A 27,578-nucleotide genomic window follows, 5' to 3' on the forward strand; every position below is an offset into this window, starting at 1 on the left:
CTAATCCATCTGGCCAAGGTTTGCTAATTCGCAGGCCAGACATGTTTGTGAAAACCAAAAAGTACAAAAAGGGTATCTGACCTCCTGAGGGAGGCAGTCCTCTCTGCGTAAATACGAAGAGCCCGTACCACATCCAAAGACCGCTCTTTGGAGGACAAACCAGAAGAGATAAAGGCCGGAACCACAATCTCTTGGTTAAGATGAAAAGATGATACCACCTTAGGTAGATAACCAGGACGAGTTCGAAGAGCAGCCCGGTCACGGTGAAAAATCAGAAAGGGTGGACGACAGGACAAAGCGCCTAAGTCCGACACCCTCCTAGCAGAGGCAATAGCCAGTAAAAACACGACCTTAAGTGTAAGACATTTAAGATCCACAGACTCAAGAGGTTCAAATGGAGACTCGTGTAGGGCATTTAAAACAACAGACAGATCCTATGGAGCCACATGAGGGACATAGGGAAGCTGAATCCGTAAAACACCCTGAGTGAAAGTATGAACGTCAGGAATAGACGCAATTTTCCTCTGAAACCACACCAACAAGACAGATATATGAACCTTGAGGGAGGCCAGACGAAGGCCTAAATCTAGACCTTGTTGCAGAAAAGCCGAAAGCCTAGAAGTTCTGAACGAATAGGCATCATAATTGTTAGCAGCACACCATGTGAAGCAAGAGTTCCAGACCCTGTAATAAATCCGCGCAGAAGCCGGTTTTCAGACCTTCAACATAGTCTGAATAACCGTCAGAGAATACCTTGGCCCTTAGGAGTGAAGCTTCAATGGCCACGCCGTCAAAGCCAGTCTGGCCAGGTCCGGATAGACACAAGTGCCCTGAACGAGGAGGTCTGGGCGTTGAGGAAGCAGAAGAGGACGCTCTATCAATAGACCCTGCAGGTCTGAGAACCAATGCCGTCTGGGCAGGAGGTGAGGAGAGTAAACGAGATGGCTGAATGTAATTCCTCCTCGTGGGGTGGAAGCCTAACTAAGTGTTAGCGTTGGCCAGAGGGCGTAAAGAAAAGGAGGCCTTCGTAGGAAGATAACTGTAGTTTTAATGAATAATCAGGCTGTACACGAATATTGAAGCGATTGAAGAAACTGGAAGAATTAGAGTCTATGGTTAAATGACTTGAAGAGTGAAGCTGAAGAACTCCGGTAAAGAAGAACTGAAGACTGTGTTTTATGATTAAAAGACGATGCTGAAGAACTTGGACTTTGAAGAAATGAAGACTGTGGTTTGTAAGTGAAAGATGAGGCTGAATAACTTGGACTTTGAAGAAATGAGGACTGTGGTTTGTGATTGAAAGAAGAGGCTGAAGAACTTGGACTTTGAAGAAATGAAGACGTCTGCGGGAACCGCCGTTAGCAACTGGAGCTCCTCTATGACCTGGGAACCCGTGAGCGCTTCCACGAGTGGCAACGGACTTAGACAGCAGGACTGCAGCAGCGTTTAGGTAACCGATGGATGAGAGCAACCAGGACCAGGGAACCAGAAGTAACCTGGGAGCACAGAGCTGGAGAACCTTTCACAAGGAGGTGACCTTTTGTAAGGGGAGAAGACGCAGGATTGGCTGGACACAGATTGGGAACTTCATTGGTAATACTCTGGTCTCCAACATGGCTGCCCCCAACACAGGAGACATACTTAGCTGTTAGCACACAGCTTTAGCCAGCTTCTGTCTCTGACGCACTATACTGTGTCACCACTAGAGGACCTTACCGCAGCAATCCCCGCCGCAGCGCTCGGCTCTCCAGACCCTCAGCCACCGGCCCTTGGCAGCCGCACATCCTTCCAGAAGGACCCACCGCCAGCAGCTCCCTGCCACCGCAGCCGCACCAACCAGTGGGATGGTAACCCACGGGAGCACCCGCCGGAGGTAAGGCTCCGGAGCCTGACACCATATGGCTTCAGAACTAGAAACAGGGTCGAATAGTAGCCCCTGCCTCTCTGAGACAGAGGTACCGGCACTACCACTCCTGTGTCCAGGAGGGATTGTACAACCAAGTGTAGAGCTTGCGCTTTTGACGGGTCTGAAGCGATAACCGTTGTGCAGAACTGGGGAGGGGGATGTCTCTTGAAAGAGATTGCGTACCCGTGAGAGACAACTTCTCACACCCAGGCGTCCGAAGTGGTCGTTAACCAGGCCTGGGCGAACTACAGAAGTCGGCCTCCCATCCTAGGGTCCCCCAGAGGGCTTGTCTTGTTTGGAAGCATGCTGACGGGCGGCCAAGGATTGTTTAGATTTGGGCTAAGTGGTTTTGGAAGCACGAGCCTGTCTCGGTTACACCTGACCTTTTGCTTTTCCTGGAGGTTGAAAGGAACGAAAAGTGGTACTCTTAACCTTCAGAGCAGAAGGATTAGTACTTGGGAGAAATGCAGTCTTGGCAGTCGCCAAGTCAGTCACAATCTTGTTCAGATCCTCCCCAAATAGGATGTCTCCCTTAAAATGGAGCACCTCCAAGGTCTTTTTGGAGTCCAGGTCCACCATCCAGGACCTCTACCACAGAATTCGGCGAGCCAGGATAGACGTAGTAGACGCTTTTGCCGCCATTACACCTGCATCAGAGGCCGCCTCCTGAATAAAGTCGGAGGCTGTGGTAATATAAGACAGATATTGTCTGCCAGTGTCAGAAAAATCCTGAGGTAGCTCATACCCAATTGCCTGAACCCATGCTTCAATTCCCTTCGCAGCCCAGGAGGCTGCCACAGTGGGTCTATGTATAGCACCAGTAAGAGAGAGTAAATAGACTTCAGGCAACCCTCCACATGCTTATCCGTCAGTTCCTTCAGTGAGGTGACAGTGGTGACAGGCAGAGTAGATGACACCACAAGACGTGCGACATGAGAGTCCACCAGCGGTAGGTTTTCCCACTTGTTACTCAACTCCGCAGGGATAGGATAATGAGCTAGCATTTTTTTAGACAGGGAAAACTTCTTTCCTGGAGACGACCAGGATTCCTGACGTATGTCAATTAAATGGTCAGAATGTGGTAAGACTACTTTAGTAACCTTCTGACGTTTGAATTTATCAGGATTCCAAGATGTAGTAGTAGGCTCGAACTCATCATCTATTTAGAATCAGCTTAATAGCCTCCACTAGGTCAGGAACATCAACCTGGGTTGTAGATTCCTCATCAGAAGCATCTGTATCAGTGTCTGACGGATCAGTATATTCCGCATCCTCATCGGAAGAATTATCCAAAATATTAATGGATTGTGAGGAAGAAATGGCCCGCTTAGATGACCACTTGGCCCCAGGGCGTGGGGTAGACTTGTTTCTAACAAAAAATTTATTCAATTGTTGTAACTGGGTAGACAGATTGTTCGCCTAGGGCGGATTAACTACAGGACAATATGTGGCTGTAATGGCACAGGAGGTCCCACAGGGGGCGTAAGATGTGTTACAAGTGCATTCAGCATACTTGAGAATGCTGCTCAAGGTGGGTCCTGATTGGCCACAGGTGCTGCGGGTTGACTGGGTCGTGTATGGCACCCAGCGCCTGAACCAGCAGCTAACACTTCCCCCTCAGATAAATCCATGGTGCCAGCACTGCAGGATTCAGAAGCGTCCGCGGATTTCCCGCCCTGTGTAGCAGACATTATAGGGAATGTAGCCTGAGAGCGTGACAGTACAATATAGCCAGACAAACACAATATCTGAAAATAACCCCCTGCGGTATGTGACATTAACTACAGGACACAAACAGAGGATTTAAGCGGTATGAGGTGACTGAAACACACAGTAAAAAATACCAAATCATATATTCTATGTAGCACTATATATATATATATATCTATCTATCTATCTATCTATCTATCTATCTATCTATCAGTTCGATTAGAAGGTGTGCAGGTGCGCTGGCAGTCCTTTTTCTCTCAACAGTAGAGAAAATTACAAGCACCAGAAACCTCTGAGTTGTAGCACAGGTATAGGATAAATACCGCAGCACTTTCCCAATGAAGGCTCCGGACTCCTGGAGTAGGATTGATTTCTAGGAATAAAACATAATGGAAAAGGCGCTCATAGTGCAGACTGTTTATTCAATTTAAAAACAGTAACAGGTCCACGGACAAATTGTATAGGACTCGTACCATATAGCACACGCTGTGGGCTGGTTACCACACGGTTCAAAGAAAATCCACTGGCACAAACTGCATACCCGCTGGCCGCCACCCGGGACCACACACCGCGCCGCCGGCTATGGTATAGCCGTGACTCGTCGGGAAACCTCTCTGGATCAGACAGTGGGAGCAGCTGCACAGGTGGACACAGTGCGTCAGACAGGCCATGCCCCAACGCGTTTCGTATCACACTTCGTCAGGAGGCTGCAGCGTGTGCTATATGGTACGAGTCCTATACAATTTGTCCGTGGACCTTTTACTGTTTTTACATTGAATAAACAGTCTGCACTATGAGCGTCTTTTCCATTATGGTGGTCATTCCGAGTTGTTCGCTCGCAAGCTGCTTTTAGCAGCTTTGCACATGCTAAGCCGCCGCCTACTGGGAGTGAATCTTAGCTTATCAAAATTGCGAACGAAAGATTCGCAATATTGCGAAAAGACTTCTCTGTGCAGTTTCTGAGTAGCTCGAGACTTACTCTTCCAGTGCGATCAGTTCAGTGCTTATCGTTCCTGGTTTGACGTCACAAACACACCCAGCGTTCGCCCAGACACTCCTCCGTTTCTTCAGCCACTCCCGCGTTTTTCCCAGAAACGGTAGCGTTTTTTCAATCACTCCCATAAAACGGCCAGTTTCCGCCCAGAAACACCCACTTCCTGTCAATCACACTCCGATCTCCAGAACAAAGAAAAAACCTCGTAATGCCGTGAGTAAAATACCAATCTTCATAGCAAATTTACTTGGCGCAGTCGCAGTGCGAACATTGCGCATGCGCAATTAGCGGAAAATCGCTGCGATGCGAAGAAAATTACAGAGCGAACAACTCGGAATGACCACCTATGTTTTATTCCTATATATAGATAGATAGATATAGATAGATAGATAGATATAGATATACACTGCTCAAAAAAATAAAGGGAACACTTAAACAACACAATGTAACTCCAAGTCAATCACACTTCTGTGAAATCAAACTGTCCACTTAGGGAACAACACTGATTTACAATCAATTTCACATGCTGTTGTGCAAATGGAATAGACAACAGGTGGAAATTATAGGCAATTAGCAAGACACCCCCAATAAAGGAGTTGTTCTGCAGGTGGTGACCACAGACCACTTCTCAGCTCCTATGCTTTCTGGCTGATGTTTTGGTCACTTTTGAAAGTTGGCTGTGCTTTCACTCTAATGGTAGCATGAGACGGAGTCTACAACCCACACAAGTGGCTCAGGTAGTGCAGCTCATCCAGGATGGCACATCAATGCGAGCTGTGGCAAGAAGGTTTGCTGTGTCTGTCAGCGTAGTGTCCAGAGCATGGAGGGGCTACCAGGAGACAGGCCAGTACATCAGGAGACGTGGAGGAGGCCGTAGGAGGGCAACAACCCAGCAGCAGGACCGCTACCTCCGCCTTTGTGCAAGGAGGAACAGGAGGAGCACTGCCAGAGCCCTGCAAAATGACCTCAAGCAAGCCACAAATGTGCATGTGTCTACTCAAACGATCAGAAACAGACTCCATGAGGGTGGTATGAGGGTCCAACGTCCACAGGTGGGGGTTGTGCTTACAGCCCAACACCGTGCAGGACGTTTGGCATTTGCCAGAGAACACCAAGATTGGCAAATTCGCCACTGGCACCCTGTGCTCTTCACAGATGAAAGCAGGTTCTCACTGAGCACATGTGACAGACGTGACAGAGTCTGGAGATGCCAAGGAGAATGCTCTGCTGCCTGCAACATCCTCCAGCATGACCGGTTTGGCAGTGGGTCAGTAATGGTGTGGGGTGGCATTTCTTTGGGGGGCCGCAGAGCCCTCCGTGTGCTCGCCAGAGGTAGCCTGACTGCCATTAGGTACCGAGATGAGATCCTCAGACCCCTTGTGAGACCATATGCTGGTGCGGTTGGCCCTGGGTTCCTCCTAATGCAAGACAATGCTTGACCTCATGTGGCTGGAGTGTGTCAGCAGTTCCTGCAAGACGAAGGCATTGATGCTATGGACTGGCCCGCCCGTTCCCCAGACCTGAATCCAATTGAGCACATCTGGGACATCATGTCTCGCTCCATCCGCCAACGCTGCGTTGCACCACAGACCAGGGCCGGCTCGAGGCATGGTCGACTCGAGCGGCCGCGCAGGGCGCCACCCTTAAAGGGCGCCGCGCGCTGGCGCCGCCATGTCGGAGCCTGGAGCCGGCCCTGATATCCCCTGCTGTCCTCCCGGCTCCCGCTGTGTGCGCCGCCGCTGTGTGCGCTGTGCGGCGCCGGCGTCTGATGTCAGACACCGGCGCCGCACAGCGCGCACAGACAGCGGCGCGCACAGCAGCACTACCAGCAGCACTCCCCCTCCCTCGGCACAGCAGGTACTGGGGGCATATGTGGCACTGTGGGGGGCATTTATCTGGCACTGTGGGGGGCATTCATTTATCTGGCACTGTGGGGGGCATTCATTTATCTGGCACTGCGGGGGGGGACATTTATCTGTGCACTGTGAGGGGGCATTAATGTATCTGGCACTGTGGGGGCATTTCTGGCACTGTGGGGGCATATCTGCGCTGTGGGGGCATTTCTGTATCTGGCACTGTGGGGGCATTTCTGTATCTGGCACTGTGGGGGCATATCGGCACTGTGGGGGCATTTATGTATCTGGCACTGTGGGGGTATATCTGCACTGTGGGGGCACTTATTTATCTGGCACTGTGGGGGCATTTATTTATCTGGCACTGTGGGGGGCATTTATTTATCTGGCACTGTGGGGGGCATTTATTTATCTGGCACTGTGGGGGGCATTTATGCATCTGGCAATGTGTGGGCATTTATGTATCTGGCACTGGGGGCATTTATGTATCTGGCCCTGTGGGGGCATATCTGGCACTGTGGGGGCATTTTTATATCTGGCACTGTGGGGACATATCTGGCACTGTGTGGGCATTTTTATATCTGGCACTGTGTGGGCACTTATGTATCTGGCACTGTGGGGGCATTTATGTATCTGGCACTGTGGGGGGCATATCTGCACTGTGGGGGCATTTATGTATCTGGCACTTTGGGGGCATTTATGTATCTGAACTGTGGGTGCATATCTGGCACTGTGTGGCCATTTATGTAGCTGGCACTGCTGGGGGGCATGTCACGTGTAGCTGGCACTGCTGGGGGGCATGTCACGTGTAGCTGGCACTGCTGGGGGGCATGTCACGTGTAGCTGGCACTGCTGGGGAGCATGTCACGTGTAGCTGGCACTGCTGGGGGGCATGTCACGTGTAGCTGGCACTGCTGGGGGGCATGTCATGTAGTGTTCCCGCTAGGCGTCTGTGGCTAGGCAATGTGTCTCAGTGCTCTCCCTGGTGCAATGTGTCTCAGTGCTGTGCCTGGCTCAAAGTGTATAGGAGGTTCTACCTGGTGCAGTGTGCATTAGCTGCACTACTGTGTGGTGTAATGCAAATTGCCACTATTATGTGGCCACGTACCTTCCCCACGAAGTAACTCCCCTTAATTTTTGCTGCGCGCCTTAGGCGCGCACTGTCCATGCTTTAACATATGGGTATGGGAACAACAAGCAGTATGTACATCATTTTGCGCTCCTAACTTAAAAATGTGCCCTCCCTGTGATCAGCACCATGCCCTAAAAAGTGAACACTATCATGTGTAGCTGGCACTGCTGCGGGGCATGTCATGTGTAGCTGGCACTGCTGCGGGGCATGTCATGTGTAGCTGGCACTGCTGCGGGGCATGTCATGTGTAGCTGGCACTGCTGGGGGGCATGTCATGTCTATCTGGCACTGCACGTTATGTGTATCTGGCACTATACTGGAGACATTGTGTGTAAGGAACACTACTGTGGCTATGTGTAAGGCTGCTAATTGTGTGAAAATATATTTATAGTTTGATGTTATGAAGTTACGAGGCCACGCCCACTTTTCAAGAGGCCACACCCACTTTTCCTGGAGCGCGCGCATGGGGGGGGGGCGCTTTTACATTTTCTCGCTCAGGGTGCTAGTAGGCCTGGAGCCGGCCCTGCCACAGACTGTCCAGGAGTTGGCGGATGCTTTAGTCCAGGTCTGGGAGGAGATCCCTCAGGAGACCATCCGCCACCTCATCAGGAGCATGCCCAGGCATTGTAGGGAGGTTATACAGGCACGTGGAGGCCACACACACTACTGAGCCTCATTTTGACTTGTTTTAAGGACATTACATCAAAGTTGGATCAGCCTGTAGTGTGTTTTTCCACTTTAATTTTGAGTGTGACTCCAAATCCAGACCTCCATGGGTTAATAAATTTGATTTCCATTGATAATTTTAGTGTGATTTTGTTGTCAGCACATTCAACTATGTAAAGAACAAAGTATTTAATAAGAATATTTCATTCATTCAGATCTAGAATGTGTTATTTTAGTGTTCCCTTTATTTTTTTGAGCAGTGTATATGGGACCCTGACGCACCTAGCCCCCCAGGGTACAGAATATAGTGATAGCAATATGTGTGATACAGGAGAATGAAATCCACACAACAGCTACAGGCACACTCAGTCACATGTACAATGCAGAAGTTATTACATATAAACAATAAAACTGCACTGGACTAGTAAAACTACATATAAATATGTATGAGTATAGATATAACAATGCACAGTAGATACTGGATGTATGTCACAGAATACTTGTACTAAATATTCAGATAGCAGCACACTTGTTCTTAACTAACACTGTCTAAAATGACATGAGGGTACTTAAGTGCCTGTAAATGTACAGCGCTGATGAGACAGGCGGCTTTACAGAGGAGACAGAGCCATGCAGTCCCGGAGATCAGCCCAGCTAGTAGTGAAGATGGCGCCAAAATCTTTGTCAGGGAGTAAGGGAGAGTGAAATGCAGCTCCAAGGCAGGAACACCAGCAGTAGATGGCACCCAGAGCTGGGGGAGGGGCTACAGGTCAGCGCTTTATCCCCTATGCCGGTCCCCACCACCGGGTACTGTGGAGCCTATATCAAATGGGTTTTAGTAACTCCAACCTGTGCTCCCTTGCCCTGGTGGATATAGTAGGGTCCCTGTGCAGTACAGTGTCCACGCCAGCGGTGCGGTCCGTCTCCCAGAACCGTGACCGGACTGCGATTAACCGGCGGGTCCCACCTGGGGAACCCTCTTACCTCCTCCTTGATGTGCAGCCACGCGATGCTGGATAGCGTCACCGGTGGTGTGCCTGATGACCGGTACACCCAAGGCGGGAACCCGTCCGCGGCAGTATGCTGTGCTGCTGGGAAGGTGATGGAGCCGCAGCACAGAATGTCAGACTGACATAAATAGTGCTGCGGCCCTTGTAGTCTTCTTAAAAAGCTTTTTTCAGGGCTGCGCTACCTGTTAGTGACCTGTTCTGCAGGCAACAACTTAAAAACTGAGCTCCAGTGCCTGGAGGCGGGGTTATAGAGGAGGTGGTGCAATGCATCCTGGGAACAGTCAAAGCTTTAGCCTGTTGGTGCCTCAGATCAAGATCCAACTCTACATCCTGATGTATTCCCTGTGGAATCCCAGTATACCCCGCTGCAGAAAGTCTGATACTCTAGCGTGCCGTGACTCAAAAAAGTGTGAGAACCACTGGGTTAAGAGAAAGACTCTTGTGTCTTCAGCTTCATCAAATATATTAATTGGAATATTTTAAGCGTGAATATTACATCTTAACTACAATGTGTGAAATACATTCTGCTTCTGTAGACTTGGATGCAATTTACCTAAAAAATGTAGGCGTAAATGACAGACATAAAAATGACAAAATTAGCATAATAGAGCCAAAGGTAACTAAAGATACCTGCAACTGTGTATATTAGTACATAATATTATTTTGTTTGTAAGTTATGCTGGTGGTGTGCACAGTGCTTCCTGAGCTGCTGGGCTGCCCCCAGTCTCACTGTGTTGATGCTGCGAGCACGTCCATTCATCACCCTCCCAACCGTTCTCCCTGTAGGACACTGTGACCTGCCGGCAGGGACAGACTGGGGCTGTATTAGAGCCCTGGCATTGATGTGAGCACTGCTCGGCTAGCCCCTGTATCCATGCGCCGGGCAGACAAACAGTGTGGCCCATCAGACCATCGTCCCCTTCTGGCATTTGCCAAGAGTGCCAGATGGGTAGCCCTGTCTGCATGTGGGATGGTGGGACCATGCCCAAAAATCACTGTCTTCCCAAAATTGGGACAGTTGGGAGGTATGCTATTAAACAGAAGACATACTGTACACTACTTATTAGCCATTAGCATTGGGGCTCCACATGAAGCTAATCATCAATGTTTAGGATTTGTTACTTTAGCTACTGGTGAATGCATAAACGCACTGAAGAGGATACAGTGCACCCCTGGACTTTGGTGAGCAACACATTTCAGAACATGGGGGCAGATGTATTAACCTGGAGAAGGCATAAGGAAGTGATAAACCAGTGATATGTGCAAGGTGATAAAGGCACCAGCCAATCAGCTCCAATATGTAAATTAACAGTTAGGATCTGATTGGCTGGTGCCTTTATCACCTTGCACATATCACTGGTTTATCACTTCCTTATGCCTTCTCCAGGTTAATACATCTGCCCCATGGTTTTGTGTGTAGGTATATTTATTTATTGCATATAAAAGAAGGGGGGGGGGAAATTTAGTATTTTATTATTTCATTTCTTTTTTTTTTTGTGTGTACTACAAGTCCAATTAAGCCCTGGGTGCCAGAACACAGTGGGACTTATGGATCCTCAAGTGACAGCATACCCAGTCAGCCTGGACATGATGGGACCTGTAGTGCACCAAATAAAAATGATGACAGTATCAATTGTTTTCACTAATTAACCAACAAATTGAGAACAGTACTATAGCAGATGGTGTCCCACTACAGTCTTAGATGGTCTAGTGCTGGTATTAACAATTTCAGGGACCACCAATGACTTCTGATTTTGCAGATACCAGTCTAGGCTTGCAGTATTAGTGCTGGTTTGTCTATTGAAACTGCTTGTTTTTTTTCTCTATTTATTTATTAACTTGTTCAAGTAAAGCAAGGCCCATGCTGATGATCATCTGCAAAAGATATGCCACCTAACAGACGGATAGGTGACTGCTTCTCCCAGCGCTCCCAAACCCACTCAAGGAATTCCTGTAGCAGAAGACTCCATGTGGCATTCTTCCCTGGCCTCTTTGTGCAGCCCGTCCCAACATCTTTGTCTGTTGGGTGCTGCTATCTTGGTCCCGGCAGCTGACTGCAGTCTAGCCATTTGGGAATCAATGTCCAGCCAGCTGACTGAGTCCAGTAATGGCCGCTATGCAAGGGGGGTAAAAGAGGGGTTACTGAGACCCAGAAGGCGTCAGAGGAATGTTTCACACCAGGCATCTTGTGGCAACAGATTCCAGGTTTACCTGTTCTTGACCCTGCTACTCCCAGCAGTTCTGTGACATTTCTCGCTCCCAGTTCCATCAGAGAGTGTGCAAAGCTGTGTTTAGTACAGCAACCCTGAGCAAAGCTGATTCCAGCCTGGCAACCCAGAGCATCAGCTGATTATAGTCTGGCTCCCCAGAGCATCAGCTGGTTCTAGTCTGACTCTCCAGAGCAATAGTTGGTTCCAGTCTGGCAGTCCAGAGCTTCATTTTGTCCCAACCCAGCAGTGCAGAGCTACAGCCGGTTTTAGCCCAGTAATCTAGTGCAAAGCCAGTTAAGTCAAGTGACCCAGAGAAGTAGCAGGTTCCAGCCACTTGATCTCAGCAAGTCAGTTCCACTCCAGTGATTCAGCATCAGTTAGTTCCAGTCCGGCAATCCAGTGCCAACCAACCCCAATCCAAATTCCAGTTCTGCAATCCGCATTCCAGTCTCAAGACTACTACTAACCATCCATCCACATTTCTCTCACTGATATCTGTACGACCCTATGCAGAGAACTACATTCATCAGCCCAAAAAGAAGAGAGGGGGGGGGGGGGCACACTGAGACTGCACAATGGCCTCCTCCTTTGATGAGATGCTTATGGATTGAATCAAACAACTATTACTGTGCATGCATTGGACTTTTCCCATGTCACCCATTGTTATGCTACCTGTTCTGACCTAGCATTAATATAAAATCTTGGCCCAGAAAACAAAATGTAGTTAGTGTTGATTTTAATTAAATCTTTGTGACTTTAGTTTGCTGGAATCCAACCATAATTATGCAATGAGATAAGGAAAGCTGCCTTTTAAATTGTATCACTCACCTCTGGAGGAAGGTCTACAGACATTCCAGAAGACACTTTGTCACCCTAAAAATAGAAACATAATATATAAATTATTATTATTATTATTATTATTATTATTATTATCCTTTATCTATAAACCACCAACATGTGCCATATTCCTTTACATTGAAGAAATCACAATACAAATAATTGACATACAGTAATATGACATAGAGCAAATGGTAAAGACCTACAATGTGTGAGATACACTTGATACTTAAGGGTGGTGAGGTTACATAATTGTGTATACAAGCACTCTGTTAGTTCCTGGCTCCATACAGTTGATAACTACAGCTACAGCATTAGGTCCACATCTGGGTGTCACCCTCGGAGAGGAGGACACCAAAATGCAGTCTACTCTGCAGTGACAGGAGCGAGGTGCTGTAGTGTGACATTATACACTGAGAAGGAGCTGGAAGTGCAGTTAGAGTCTCCAGGGGCAGCACGGCATCCCTGGAGATGATGTACAACAGGGGCTTCCACGAGGCCATGTCACCTTTCCACGAAGTCACTCTCCCTTTTGGATGTGCATGCAGGAGTCTATTGGAAGCACCTGGGTGTCACCGAACCCGATGCCAACACTGATATATAGGCATACCTTGTTACAGTATTTTAATAGGTAAAGCAGTTTGTTGCTGCAATAAGTGGGTCTGATTCAGAGTTGGGCCCACACAAAAATGCGACCTATAGAAAACGTATCACTATGTCTGTGCACGAACTGTGTATATTGAGCAGAATACATCTTATAACTGCATCCACTTGCATTCATGTATAAACATGAAGCAGTGAAAAGAGTGGACAAACAGACCACTGGAGAAGTTTCCCATGGCAGCCAATCAGCATCTCCCTTACATTTTATAGACTGTACTTGATAAAGGCTTCTTTCAAGGCTGATTGGTTGCCATAGGCAATTTCTCCACTGGTCCTTTTCTCCGCTGTTTTCACTGCTTCAAGAATAAAGCCCTGAGTACAGTAAGGGCATGGAGATAAAATTCAACCACACTGTCACACAAATGAGTCTGATTGATTATGACTTGCACAAATCATAGGGTTCTTCTGACTTGATTAGATCAGTGGTTCCCAAATTGGGTGCTGTGGCAGAGGCACCATGGGTTGGCAGTCCAAGATCAGTTTAAATTATTTACCGTCAATGTGATAAGCAAAATGAGTGATAGTGACTGCCAATCATAAAATGTGTGAACAAACAGAAGTGCAGCCCTGTCCACCAACACACAACTGAACCTAAAAGATGACAGGTAAGCACAATTTAATTACTAATTTTGTTAAAGCTTCTAGCAACCTGAACCAGCCAATGTAGCCAAATTATTACAGATTAAGACGGTGCACCATTATAGGAACATTCCCTAAGTATTTTTTTCTGATTATCACAATAAGAAACTTTTGTCTTAGGGTTGCAATGAAAACATTGTTGCCACTAAGGACACTGCGATTAAGGAAAGTTGGGAACCACTTTAAAGTTACACATATCTTAAAATCCAGCGTCAGAAACGTTTTACATTTAAAGTTTGTGTAACTGAAAATCAGTCCCTTGGTGGTATGCTAACAATTTTGGGCATGATGTGACAATTTGTATTTTTCTGAGTGAGCTGACACATTAAAGTAGTTTTCATTCCTTTGTTATAATCCAGCTCTGTTCGGGAATGATTTGTACCCACTCACAAAAAAACAAAATGTCCATTCTTCTTTCTTGGAAGCTTCTGCAAGCACAGAAGCTGGACCCTTTCCCTCCCTTCTTCTGACTATAAAACTCTCTCCCACCTTGGTTCAATTTCTGTCCCTCCTCCCAAACGTTTTGGCTGTGTATGGCAATGGAAAATGTTATGTATTGAAAAAAATAAGCATTAATGGAACTTAGTCTGCAGAGTTAAATATAGGTCTTCCTGCTTGTCGACCATTAAATAAACCTCAGACTTTCGCTCTTCTGGAATTTACTCTCTAAAAATGTTAAAATTTAAGTTACATCCAAATAATTCCATTTTAGGCGGTCCTGGTATACAGTATATTAGGGTGTGTGAGACTAAGGGTATTTTTTTACTAAAAAGTCGGTTTGGTCGATGTTGATTGATTCTTGGTAGATTTTTGATCGATAAATCACACATTTACTAACAGATAATTTTTGACATTGTTTAAAAATTTTTTTTTTAAATCATCTGTTGGTAAATGTAGGATGTAGACACTGAAATACAAAACAGCCCAAACATCGATTTTTAGTAAATACACCCCTAAATCCCACATTTACTAACAGATTATTTTTTACATGTTTTTTTTTTAAAAGGATATAAAAAAACATCTGTTAGTAAATCTGTGACTTAGACCCTGAAACACAAAATGGATTTAAAAAAATTGACCCAACATCATCAAAAAATCGATCAAAATTGATCCAAATCGACTTTTAGTAAATATACCCCTAAAGGTCAATTGTACAACCTATTTTAATTAGCTGTCCCAGTATGTTATCCACGAAGCAGCAATTTTTACCTATTACTATTGATTTAACCCCTTTTCGCAGAAGCTTTTCTCACTCCTGCGCTACCCCTATTTTGTCAGTAATTTTTTGATATAGCAACCTCACAATCTATCCTTTTTTTATAAGACTTATCCTTACTGATATAGCAAATGAAATCAACTGAAAATTGGCATCAAAATATTTTAATTGAAATTGCATGGGAGTGAATTTAAAGCAAATCTGTGCATTGTTTGTTTTATTAACCCCACCAAAACATACTCTGTTGTTCTTTTACAGGCCATACATCTACAGCTCGATTCACCAATAATAATAATAATAATAATAATAATAATAACAATGATGAAATAGTAAGCTTCAAATAACTAGCTTAAAGAAAATGTTAGCAACCTACTAAACAGCTCTTCCTTACTGACCTGAGAAAAAATAACAACGTGGGGTGTTCTAGGGACTGGAAAAAAAACAGGATAATTTGAAATTCATCTGCCAACTGCAGAAGGCTGCGTATGTCATACTACTATTTAACTGGCCTATTTGGCTAGTACCCCAGAGTTGGAACTTTTTCCAATAATTTCTATGTAGTCATTCATTTCAATATAGTTATTAGCTCACGTATTTAAACAACTTTGAAATTAATGGTCCCATTCATTTCAATTTTTATACAAACATACTGTACATACATTTTTATGTTATTACTATTACATTATCTCAAGTGTCTATAACAGAATTTCTTTTTAGTGATTCCATCTTCTCTGCAGAAAAGATTGCTATTGAACAACATAATCTGCTTACAGTACTGTGCTACTGCATCCATTACAAGAATTGTCTCAGGACATAATATAGATTCTAGAGTCTGTTCTTAATCAAGATGTAAAGAGTAACAATACTCAAATTGCATTCCTCTATAAGAAAACATTATACTTGGATAGTAGCCTGTCCCAAGGACTTCATTTGTAATTTTGCAAGATGAGGCGGAGTATAATCATTGTGTAAGGAATAAATGGCTGTTGTAATCATACAATCTAAATAAACAACTACTTGAATTCAGTCGGTGCCTGAACCTTTCTAACCATTGCAGGGCTCAAACTGCACGGATTATTCCCAAATACCAGCTGCAGAATAAGGAACAAGAAACTAACAAGGGACTCTTACCAGACTTGTCCCCAGAGTTACAAACCTCTTAAAGGAGAAAATCACTTCTGATATACAGTATGTTCATTTAAAGAAAATTGTTTTAGTATGAGACCAAAGTCCCAACCCCCCACTAAACTTTTAGTAGCTATCACAATGTTAACTTAGTGTAAACTTACAAGTTTCAATAAAGTAAAATAATAAGAATTTACTCATCAGTAATTCTATTTCTCGTAGTCCGTAGTGGATGCTGGGGACTCCGTAAGGACCATGGGGAATAGACGGCTCCGCAGGAGACTGGGCACATCTAAAGAAAGATTTAGGACTATCTGGTGTGCACTGGCTCCTCCCCCTATGACCCTCCTCCAAGCCTCAGTTAGGAAACTGTGCCCGGAAGAGCTGACACAATAAGGAAGGATTTTGAATCCCGGGTAAGACTCATACCAGCCACACCAATCACACCGTATAACTCGTGATAGGAACCCCGGTTAACAGTATGATAACCACGGAGCCTCTGAACAGATGGCTCGCAATAACAACCCGATTTGTGTAACAATAACTATTTACAAGTATTGCAGACAATCCGCACTTGGGATGGGCGCCCAGCATCCACTACGGACTACGAGAAATAGAATTACCGGTGAGTAAATTCTTATTTTCTCTGACGTCCTAGTGGATGCTGGGGACTCCGTAAGGACCATGGGGATTATACCAAAGCTCCCAAACGGGCGGGAGAGTGCGGATGACTCTGCAACACCGAATGAGAGAACTGCAGGTCCTCCTCAGCCAGGGTATCAAATTTGTAGAATTTTGCAAACGTGTTTGCCCCTGACCAAGTAGCAGCTCGGCAAAGTTGTAAAGCCGAGACCCCTCGGGCAGCCGCCCAAGATGAGCCCACCTTCCTTGTGGAATGGGCTTTTACAGATTTAGGCTGCGGTAGTACCACCGCAGAATGCGCCAGCTGAATAGTGCTACAAATCCAGCGCGCGATAGTCTGCTTAGAAGCAGGAGCACCCAGTTTGTTGGGTGCATACAGGATAAACAGCGAGTCAGTTTTCCTGACTCCAGCCGTCCAGGAAACATAAATTTTCAGGGCCCTGACTACGTCCAGTAACTTGGAATCCTCCAAGTTCCTAGTAGCCGCAGGCACCACAATAGGCTGGTTCAAGTGAAACGCTGATACCACCTTCGGGAGAAACTGAGGACGAGTCCTCAACTCTGCCCTATCCATATGGAAAATCAGATAAGGGCTTTTATAGGACAAAGCCGCCAATTCTGACACACGCCTGGCCGAAGCCAGGGCCAACAGCATGACCACTTTCCACGTGAGATATTTCAAATCCACAGTCTTAAGTGGTTCAAACCAATGTGATTTCAGGAACTCCAAAACCACATTGAGATCCCAAGGTGCCACTGGGAGCACAAAAGGAGGCTGAATATGCAGAACTCCTTTGACAAAAGTCTGAACTTCAGGCAGTGAAGCCAGTTCTTTCTGGAAGAAAATCGACAGGGCCGAAATCTGGACCTTAATGGACCCCAATTTGAGGCCCAACGTCACCCCTGCTTGCAGGAAATGCAGGAATCGACCCAGTTGAAATTCCTCCGTTGGGGCCTTCCTGGCCTCACACCAAGCAACATATTTTCGCCAAATGCGGTGATAATGTTTTGCGGTGACATCCTTCCTGGCTTTGATCAGGGTAGGGATGACTTCCTCCGGAATGCCCTTTTTCTCAGTACCTTGGGAATGAGAGGCAGAGGAGGAAACACATAAACCGACTGGTACACCCACGGTGTTACTAGAGCGTCCACAGCGATCGCCTGAGGGTCCCTTGACCTGGCGCAATATCTTTTCAACTTTTTGTTGAGGCGGGACGCCATCATGTCCACCTGTGGTCTTTCCCAACGGTCTACCAGCATTTGGAAGACTTCTGGATGAAGTCCCCATTCTCCCGGGTGGAGGTCGTGCCTGCTGAGGAAGTCTGCTTCCCAGTTGTCCACTCCCGGAATGAACACTGCTGTCAGTGCTAACACATGATTTTCCGCCCATCGGAGAATCCTTGTGGCTTCTGCCATTGCCCTCCTGCTTCTTGTGCTGCCCTGTCTGTTTACATGGGCGACCGCCGTGATGTTGTCTGATTGGATCAGTACCGGTTGGTTCTGAAGCAGGGGCCTTGCTTGGCTTAGGGCATTGTAAATGGCCCTTAGCTCCAGAATATTTATGTGGAGCGAAATCTCCTGATTTGACCACAGTCCTTGGAAATTTCTTCCCTGTGTGACTGCACCCCAGCCCCGAAGGCTGGCATCCGTGGTCACCAGGACCCAGTCCTGTATTCCGAATCTGCGGCCCTCTAGTAGATGAGCCCTCTGCAGCCACCACAGCAGCGACACCCTGGTCCTTGCCGACAGGGTTATCCGCTGTTGCATCTGGAGATGGGACCCGGACCATTTGTCCAACAGGTCCCACTGGAAAGTCCTTGCGTGGAACCTTCCGAATGGAATTGCTTCGTACGAAGCTACCATTTTTCCCAGGACTCGTGTGCATTGATGTACCGACACCTGTCCCGGTTTTAGGAGGTCTCTGACTAGAGATGACAACTCCTCGGCTTTTTCCACTGGAAGAAACACTTTTTTCTGGTCTGTGTCCAGAATCATTCCCAGGAACAGAAGACGTGTCGTCGGGACCAGCTGTGACTTTGGAATATTGAGAATCCAGCCGTGCTGTTGTAGCACTTCCCGAGAAAGTGCTACCCCCACTACCAACTGTTCCTTGGACCTCGCCTTTATCAGGAGATCGTCCAAGTACGGGATAATTAAAACTCCCTTCTTGCGAAGGAGTATCATCATTTCGGCCATTACCTTGGTAAAGACCCTCGGTGCCGTGGATAACCCAAACGGCAGCGTCTGGAACTGATAGTGACAGTCCTGTACCACAAATCTGAGGTACTCCTGGTGAGGAGGGTAAATGGGGACATGCAGGTAGGCATCCTTGATGTTCAGAGAGACCATGTAATCCCCCTCGTCCAGGCCACCAATAACCGCCCTGAGCGATTCCATCTTGAACTTGAACTTTCTGATATACATGTTCAAGGATTTTAAATTTAAGATGGGTCTCACCGAACCGTCCGGTTTCGGTACCACAAACATTGTGGAATAGTAACCCTTTCCTTGCTGAAGGAGGGGTACCTTGACAATAACTTGCTGTGAATACAGTTTTTGGATAGCCACCAACACTGCCTCCCTGGCAGAGGGAGTTGCTGGTAAGGCAGATTTTAGAAAACGGCGGGGGGGGGGGGGGGGACGTCTCGAATTCCAGCCTGTACCCCTGAGATACTACTTGAAGGATCCAGGGATCCCCCAGTGAGAGAGCCCACTGTGTGCTGAAATTTCTGAGACGGGCCCCCACCGTACCCGGGTCCGCCTGTGAAGCCCCAGCGTCATGCTGTGGACTTACCGGACGCAGGGGAGGACTTTTGCTCTTGGGAACTGGCTGTATGCTGCAGCTTTTTCCCTCTACCTTTGCCTCTCGGCAGAAAGGATGCGCCTCGAGCCCTCTTGTGTTTATGGGGCCGAAAGGACTGTACTTGATAATACGGTGCTTTCTTTTGCTGTGGGGTAGCCTGTGGCAAAAATGTCGATTTCCCAGCCGTAGCTGTGGAAACGAGGTCTGAAAGACCATCCCCAAACAGTTCCACCCCCTTATAAGGCAAAACTTCCATGTGCCTTTTTGAATCGTCATCACCTGACCACTGCCGAGTCCATAACCCCCTTCTGGCGGCAATGGACATTGCGCTTATTTTTGATGCCAGCCGGCAAATATCCCTCTGTGCATCGCGCATGTATAAGACAGCGTCTTTTATATGCTCTACTGTCAGCAAAATATTGTCCCTATCCAGGGTATCAATATTATCCGACAGGGAATCTGACCACGCAGCAGCAGCACTGCACATCCATGCTGATGCAATCGCTGGTCGCAATATAATGCCCGTGTGTGTATATATAGCTTTTAGGGTAGCCTCCTGCTTTCTATCAGCAGGATCCTTTAGGGCGGCCGTATCCTGAGGCGGTAGTGCCACCTGTTTTGATAAACGTGTAAGCGCTTTATCTACCCTAGGGGATGTTTCCCAACGTGACCTATCCTCTGGCGGGAAAGGGTACGCTGCCAATAACCGTTTAGAAATTATCAATTTCTTATCGGGGGAAGTCCAGGCTTCCTCACTCACCTCATTTAATTCCTCAGATGCAGGAAAAACTACTGGTAGTTTTTTCTCACCGAACATAATACCCTTTTTTGTGGTACCTGGGGTACTATCAGAAATGTGTAATACATTTTTCATTGCCTCAATCATGTAACGGGTGGACCTATTGGAGGGTACACTAGTCTCATCGTCGTCGACACTGGAGTCGGTATCCGTGTCGACATCTGTGTCTGCCATCTGAGGTAGCGGGCGTTTTAAAGCCCCTGATGACATTTGAGACGCTGGAACAGTCACAAGCTGAGTAGCCGGCTGTCCTATGTCGTCAAACCTTTTATGTAAGGAGCTGACACTGTCACGTTATTCCTTCCATAAGTCCATCCACACAGGTGTCGACCCCTCAGGGGGTGACAACACATTTACAGGCATTTGCTCTGCCTCCACATCATTTTCCTCATCATACATGTCGACACAGCGGTACCGACACACAGCACACACACAGGGAATGCTCTGACAGAGGACAGGACCCCACAAAGCCCTTTGGGGAGACAGAGGGAGAGTATGCCAGCACACACCAGAGCGCTATATAACAGAGGGATTTCACTATACAGAGTGTTTTCCCCTATAGCTGCTTGTATTATATATATACTGCGCCTAAATTTAGTGCCCCCCCTCTCTTTTTTACCCTTTCTGTAGTGTAGGACTGCAGGGGAGAGCCAGGGAGCGATCCTTCCAGCGGAGCTGTGAGGGAAAATGGCGCCAGTGTGCTGAGGGAGATGGCTCCGCCCCTTTTTCGGCGGGCTTTCTCCCGCTTTTTGTGTTATTCTGGCAGGGGTAATTTACACCTATATAGCCTCTGGGGCTATATATGGTGTCAGTTTTGCCAGCCAAGGTGTTAATATTGCTGCTCAGGGCGCCCCCCCCAGCGCCCTGCACCCATCAGTGACCGAAGTGTGTGGTGTGCATGAGGAGCAATGGCGCACAGCTGCAGTGCTGTGCGCTACCTTGGAGAAGACAGAAGTCTTCAGCCGCCGATTTTCCGGACCTTCTTGCTTCTGGCTCTGTAAGGGGGACGGCGGCGCGGCTCCGGGAACGGACGACGAGGTCGGGTCCTGTGTGCGATCCCTCTGGAGCTAATGGTGTCCAGTAGCCTAAGAAGCCCAAGCTACCACCACTTAGGTAGGTTCGCTTCTTCTCCCCTTAGTCCCTCGCTGCAGTGAGCCTGTTGCCAGCAGGTCTCACTGTAAAATAAAAAACCTAAACTATACTTTCTTTCTAGGAGCTCAGGAGAGCCCCTAGTGTGCATCCAGCTCGGCCGGGCACAGAAATCTAACTGAGGCTTGGAGGAGGGTCATAGGGGGAGGAGCCAGTGCACACCAGATAGTCCTAAATCTTTCTTTAGATGTGCCCAGTCTCCTGCGGAGCCGTCTATTCCCCATGGTCCTTACGGAGTCCCCAGCATCCACTAGGACGTCAGAGAAATGACATTACAGTTTATTATAGTTATACTTGAGCTACAGTAATATCACAGTTTTTACACATTAAAATAAAATAGGAAGATTAAAATGCAATTCTAACCGGATGCACTGTGCTTGAGCCTCAGGGTCTGGACTTCTTTTCCGTGGCCTTCTAACATACCTGTTGTAACATTTATAACCCTTGTCCAAAGTTATACCTTCTCCTACATTCCTATTATATCTAGCTACATATCTGGAGATACGATGTATCAGTATATAGAGGAAGACTGCTGTGAGCACTATGCGTCCTAGTGGGTTCTTTTAAATTACACAGGCGGATGGTTGAAATCAAATTGCAGTTTATTCTGCAGATGGCAACACAGATGTGCATATACCATCCCCAGACAGGTGAGATTCTTTGCAGGTACAGCATTCATAGGGGAGCGAAGCACAATTCCTAGTCACCTATTTACAAACAAACCAAGGCTGTTGGTAACTGTTGGATCCTTGTGGAGAAGTTGCCTAGGTTTCACACTATCCTTATCTATGCTGCTAATTAACTCTTGCAACTCCACAGGCTAACTAAGCCTTTAAACAGTTTCAGTATGTAATACCGGCGACCGGGATCCCGGCCATCAGTATACCTACAGTGGGATCCCGGCCACCAGTATGCTGGCAGCGGAACAGGTGCTAGAAAGCCTCTTGCAGGCACAGTGGCTCGCCACACTACGGGCACAGTGGCTCGCTGCGCTCCCCACAGGTTATATTCTCCCTCTATGGGTGTCGCGGACACCCACAGAGGGAGAAAAGACTGAGGCGCTGGTATTCCGGCGGCTGCATTTCACCGCTAGATGGCGGCTGCATTTCACCGCTCCGGGATCCCGACTAGCGGTATTGTAACCACTTGCCCTTTATACAATATGGCCACTGTGCAGAGCACATTTTGAATACATCATAAAATAACATAGTATCTGTGGATCACAACCTTTATAAAACATGGGTAATATGCTTTCAGTAAGGTGACATCAGGGATAAAAATTCATTTAATCAGACTCTGATGACGTGGGAAATGAGGCATAGCTATATTCATTGTCCACAAACCTTTCATTTTCTCGCAATTGCCAAGCTACATCTGGAGTTAAAGCTCTTTCCAAAAGAATGTTGGAGAGCTACAACATTAGAAGTTCAGTACTACATAAGATGCTTAGGATGCTGATCTGCATGTGGCGTAGATCTAATTTGACATCTCCCTTCATGTATGATAAACAAGTAATCTTGTGTGTTCCATCTGTTAGCAATTAGCAGTTGCCCTGTTAGTTAGTTGTTGGCAAATTATGTCCCATGTTCTTATATTGTTATCTTAATATTCTAGTGTGGCTGATTTTGGATTCTACAGTTCTCCAAAGTTGCCTCATATATGTGAGGTATATGTTATATTGTCACGGCCCAGAGACTTAACTGCGGAGCCGGAGCTTGGGGTCTGCAGGTCCGGGGGCTAGTGATGCTAGGGTGGCAGGCGCTGGTCCTCTGTGGGTGGTGAGAGGAGGTGTAGGGACCGGTGGAGGAGGCTGAGTGCGGCACAGGGAGTTGGTGGAGTGGTCTGGTGATAGGTGACTTGGTACTTATTTGTGTGTCTGCACTGCAGGGCACCACCAAGTTGGAGACCAAAACCCAGAGGTTGTGGCCAGTGGCAGAGGAATTAGGGCTCTTCTTCCAATTTCTGTTGCCCACCCCTTTTAAAAGGTGTTGGGTTACCACAGTACTCTGTCAGTGCTTTAAGTTTCTGCCTTAGGCAAGTGTCTGAGCTCTGTGCTCCTGTAGCTTCTTCAGAAACTGTGTTGTGTTCATCAATGCTTTGCTGTGTTCTACGCTGCACTCTTGAATGGAGCGGAGGGTATAGCGTGACGATCTGTGGGCTGCCGTGTTCTGGGTGGGTATACCCAGTGTTTCGGGGGTCGCTGGTTGTTCCTACAGTATCTCATCCAGCTGTTCCAGTATCCAGTTTTCCCAGTCTCACTCCTTCAAGTCACTGTCAGCTCAATATCCAGTTTCCCTCAGTCTTGCTCCTTCAAGTCACAGTCCACACAGAGTCCAGTTTTCCTCAGTTTCACTCACTCAGATCTCTGTCATTTCAGAATCCAGTTCTTCTTCAGCCTTGTTCCTTTCAGTACCAGTATTCCAGTGTCCAATTCTTTTCCAGCTGCTACAACCTCTGAGACATGCCCAGGTCATCCACATATTTGAGTAGCACTGGAGGTCCATGAGAAGGAACTACATCCGGCCTTCTCCCTCCTGAGGCTTCAACTTCTCTAGCTCAGATCAGCTTGTCGGATATTACTTTCCAGCCTGATTTGACATACAGTCTATGCAGCAGCGGCTCGTTACCTGTCTGGGTGGGGGATCTACAGCCATCTCCTCGTGATTGATGGCTGATGACACCGGCTTAGGACAGGGTTTGAGTCTGGGGGCGGGCCTTAACTTCTGCACTGCTAAACAGGCTGGATTCTATGGACTACATCAGCTGTGGCCCATAGACGCGAGAGGTTATGGCAGGTTATAACAGGGGAGTGACTTCCCATGGGAAGTGCTCTCTCTGCTATTTCAGGCAGACTGGTAGTTCCAAGGGAAGAAAACACATCCCCATGGGACTGACTGTCTTGCTATGCTTTGCAGGGAGCATTCATATGGGAAGTCAATACCACTGCTAGGCAGTCCCTGCAGGTGGCAGATTTTACTGGGGATGGGTGGCTGCAGGAAAAATCGGCCACTAGTTATGTTATTCAAAACAAGCAGACAATTATGTTTGGTGGGAGAGGCATAGAGGGAGGAGCCAGCCCACACTCTCAAACTCTTAAAGTGCCAATGGCTCCTTGTGGACCTGTCTATACCCCATGGTACTAATGTGGACCCCGGCATCCTCTAGGACGTAAGAGAAATAAAGTTTTGACCATACTTAAAGTTTGTGTACTATAATAGTGAGTAGATGAGTGGATTTTACAAGTATTTTTGCATAGACTGCATCTTGATTGCTGTCATAAAATATACATGTGCAGCACCAAAGCATAGCTGGATATTCTGTCCAAATATTTCAAGTACATGGACCAGACATGCTTTCCCATAAGTGGCTTCTCCAGCTGCTGTTTACGAGAAGTTTCAGTAACAGTCAGCAGGCACGCACAGAACTGCGTACTAATGTGTTCAAAGCACAAGAATATATCAGAAGATTCAAGTTCAACCAAATAAAACCCAAATTTTGCTTTTACAGATGAAGAGCATAAAATAGCTAAAACAAAAGTTATGTTGATCTGAAGGATAAATGAGCCAACAATGTAAACAATCTACTTTTAATGCACATTAATATGTAGATGTAAACAGCAGCCATCCCATCTTGGCGACTTTTCTTTCATCTAGAACATAGCACCGGGAGAGTATGCTATTGAAGTTTTACATGGCTATGGTGTTAATAAATAGTAGGGCTGGGTAACACCTATAAAATAACTAATACAAATCAATTTTTAAAAATGATGAATGTAGCCAATCTTGATGTGTTTGTTTGATCCTGCTTTGTTTTCGTTTGTTAGTGTCCATATTATGTTCCATCTTCCAATGATCATAGTACATTTTTCAAGTAAAGTAGTTTCTTAACTTTTTACAATGATTTTTTTTTAGACATGGGGTTAATTCAGACCTGATCACTGCTATGCGTTTTCGCACAGCGGGTGATCAGACACAAACTGCGCATGCGTATGCACTGCAACGCTCAGACGCATAGGATGGGTACAAAGCGGATCAACGTTCAGCGATGGGGTTGTGCAACGGATCCATTCGTACGGGCGATTGCAAGGAGATTGACAGGAAGAAGGCGTTTGTGGGTGTCAACTGACCGTTTTCAGGGAGTGTCTGGAAAAACGCAGGTATGTCCATGCGTTTGCAGGGAGGGTCCCTGACATAAATTCCGGTACCGCACAGGCTGAGTAAGTCCTGGGCTGCGCAGAGACTGCATAAAATCTGTTTGTACAGCTCTGCTACACATGCGATCGCACACCTGCACAGCTAAAATATACTCCCCTGTAGGCGGCGACTATCTGATCGCAGCAGTGCAAAAATCACTTGCTAGTGATTAGGTCTGAATTAGGCCCATGGTGTGCATGGGAATCTTTATAGTGACTGGTGGGACGGGGCACCTCGGTGGTACAAAGAAACTTGGGGCCAAATGTAATAGAGTGAGAGTTTTGAAAAAGTGAGAGATTTGGTAAGATTTTGCAGGTTTTTTTTAAGGGGCAATCATTTACACAGCAAGATCAACCTGGTTTAACTTTCTGAAACTCTCACTCTATTACATTTGTCCCTAGGAGGCAAATAACAAATATGGACCTGGGTCTGAGAATGCTGAATGCGCACTACTGTAAATCTGTGTTACAAAACTGCAGCAAAATGCTTGTATTTTGAGCTGATCATAAATACTGTGAAAGAATGTTGCCACATCAGCACATTAAAAAGAATTAGCATTTGTTTAAAATACAGTACCTCTCCTCCCTCCAATCCCCCCAACAAACAGTAATCACAAACAGTGATTCTGACCCGTTCGCTCGCTGCTGTTTTTCGCAGCCGAGCGGACGGGTCTCTACTGTGCATGCGCCGGCGCATGCCAGACGCCCAAAGGCCGTTGCAGGGCTGCGATCACCTCTGTCTGATTGACAGGCAGAGGCGGTTGCTGGGCAGGAGGGGGCGGAATGGCAGCGTTTGGCCACCGTTTCGTATGCGTAGTCCGGCCATCGCAGGCGTGGCTGGACCGAACGGGGGGGCGGGCTGCAGCAGCTGCATGACGTCACACGCAGCCGCTGCGGGCCAGGGAGCGAGGAGTAGCTCCCAGCCAGCACGCTAAAGCTGCGCTGGTCGGGAGCTACTCTTGAAGTCAGGGAAGATGATCAACTTGGAACTACGATCAACTTGGAATGACTCCCTATATGCGCTGACTACCACAAATGCATCATGGGGATGAAGAGCATTGATATCCCAGCAAAAGCACCTGCGACAGTTTATGTTAGCCTAGACCAGCCACATTATAACAGGGAGACCCGCAGAGTGCCCTTGTCACATTAGAGTGCTCCAGCCCCAGTCTGTCCAGCATACAGTTTGTCAGCATAATCCACAGGAAAAACTTGGGTCAGAATGTAATGTGCAGTACTGCTTTCATAGCCCATGAGGTGCCTATAAATGACTAATCAGAGTGGTTTTCTCAGTCTACATCCAACCAATCATGGATGGGTCCCCTTTGTTATTCATTCCTTTGTCATTCTGCTAAGAACAAATTGTGTGTCATTTAACTTTTTAATTTTTAATTTTGGGTTAATATGGCATCACATGAAGATGGAAAACAAGAAGATCTCTAAGGATTTAAGGGGTCTATTTACTAAGCCTCGGATGGAGATAAAGTGGACGGAGATAAAGTACCAGCCAATCAGCTCCTAACTGTAATTTTTCATACCAAGTCTGTGACATAAGATTTAGGAGCTGATTGGCTGGTAATTTATCTCCGTCCACTTTATCTCTGTCCAAGGCTTAGTAAATAGACCCCTGGTAGTAGAATAATAATGGAAACAAAGGTTCAGGTGAGTATTTATTTGTGAAAGTTTTTTCGAGAAAATATTGCATTTTTGCACCCTGGAGTTGCACTCAAATGCGATTGTAATATTTTAAATGCCAGCAATGTAAATTTCATAATTATTAAGTCATTATTAGTTATTATTAAATAAATAAGTTATTTTATTTTTTTTGCTACTTGTTACTATAGCTGGAATGTCAAACAAACTGCTGGATATTGCTGTGTTTTACTAAAGTTGTTGTTTGCAACTGAATAGATGAAAAGGCATTACTGAAAAAACGGATGGAGTATTTTCATATGGAGACATTCAGATTGCAAATATCGAGACTTGAATATTACACACTATTTTCATTTCTTACATAGCACATGTATCTTAT

The 27,578-nt window shown here is 46.6% G+C and overlaps 1 protein-coding gene across 9 annotated transcripts in view; it reads right to left on the reverse strand.

Moving 5' to 3' along the window:
• The window catches only part of COL16A1 (collagen type XVI alpha 1 chain), a 303,979-nt gene that overhangs the window by 192,406 nt on the left and 83,995 nt on the right, over positions 1-27,578 (reverse strand). For all 9 annotated transcript variants that reach the window (XM_063954229.1, XM_063954228.1, XM_063954227.1 and 6 more), the window contains one exon: positions 12,310-12,354. In XM_063954229.1, coding sequence (XP_063810299.1) covers positions 12,310-12,354 — 45 coding nt within the window. The remainder of the gene's footprint in view (positions 1-12,309; positions 12,355-27,578) is intronic.

The sequence above is a fragment of the Pseudophryne corroboree genome, chromosome 2 (genome assembly GCF_028390025.1).
Source record: "Pseudophryne corroboree isolate aPseCor3 chromosome 2, aPseCor3.hap2, whole genome shotgun sequence".
Classification (NCBI taxonomy): domain Eukaryota; kingdom Metazoa; phylum Chordata; class Amphibia; order Anura; family Myobatrachidae; genus Pseudophryne; species Pseudophryne corroboree.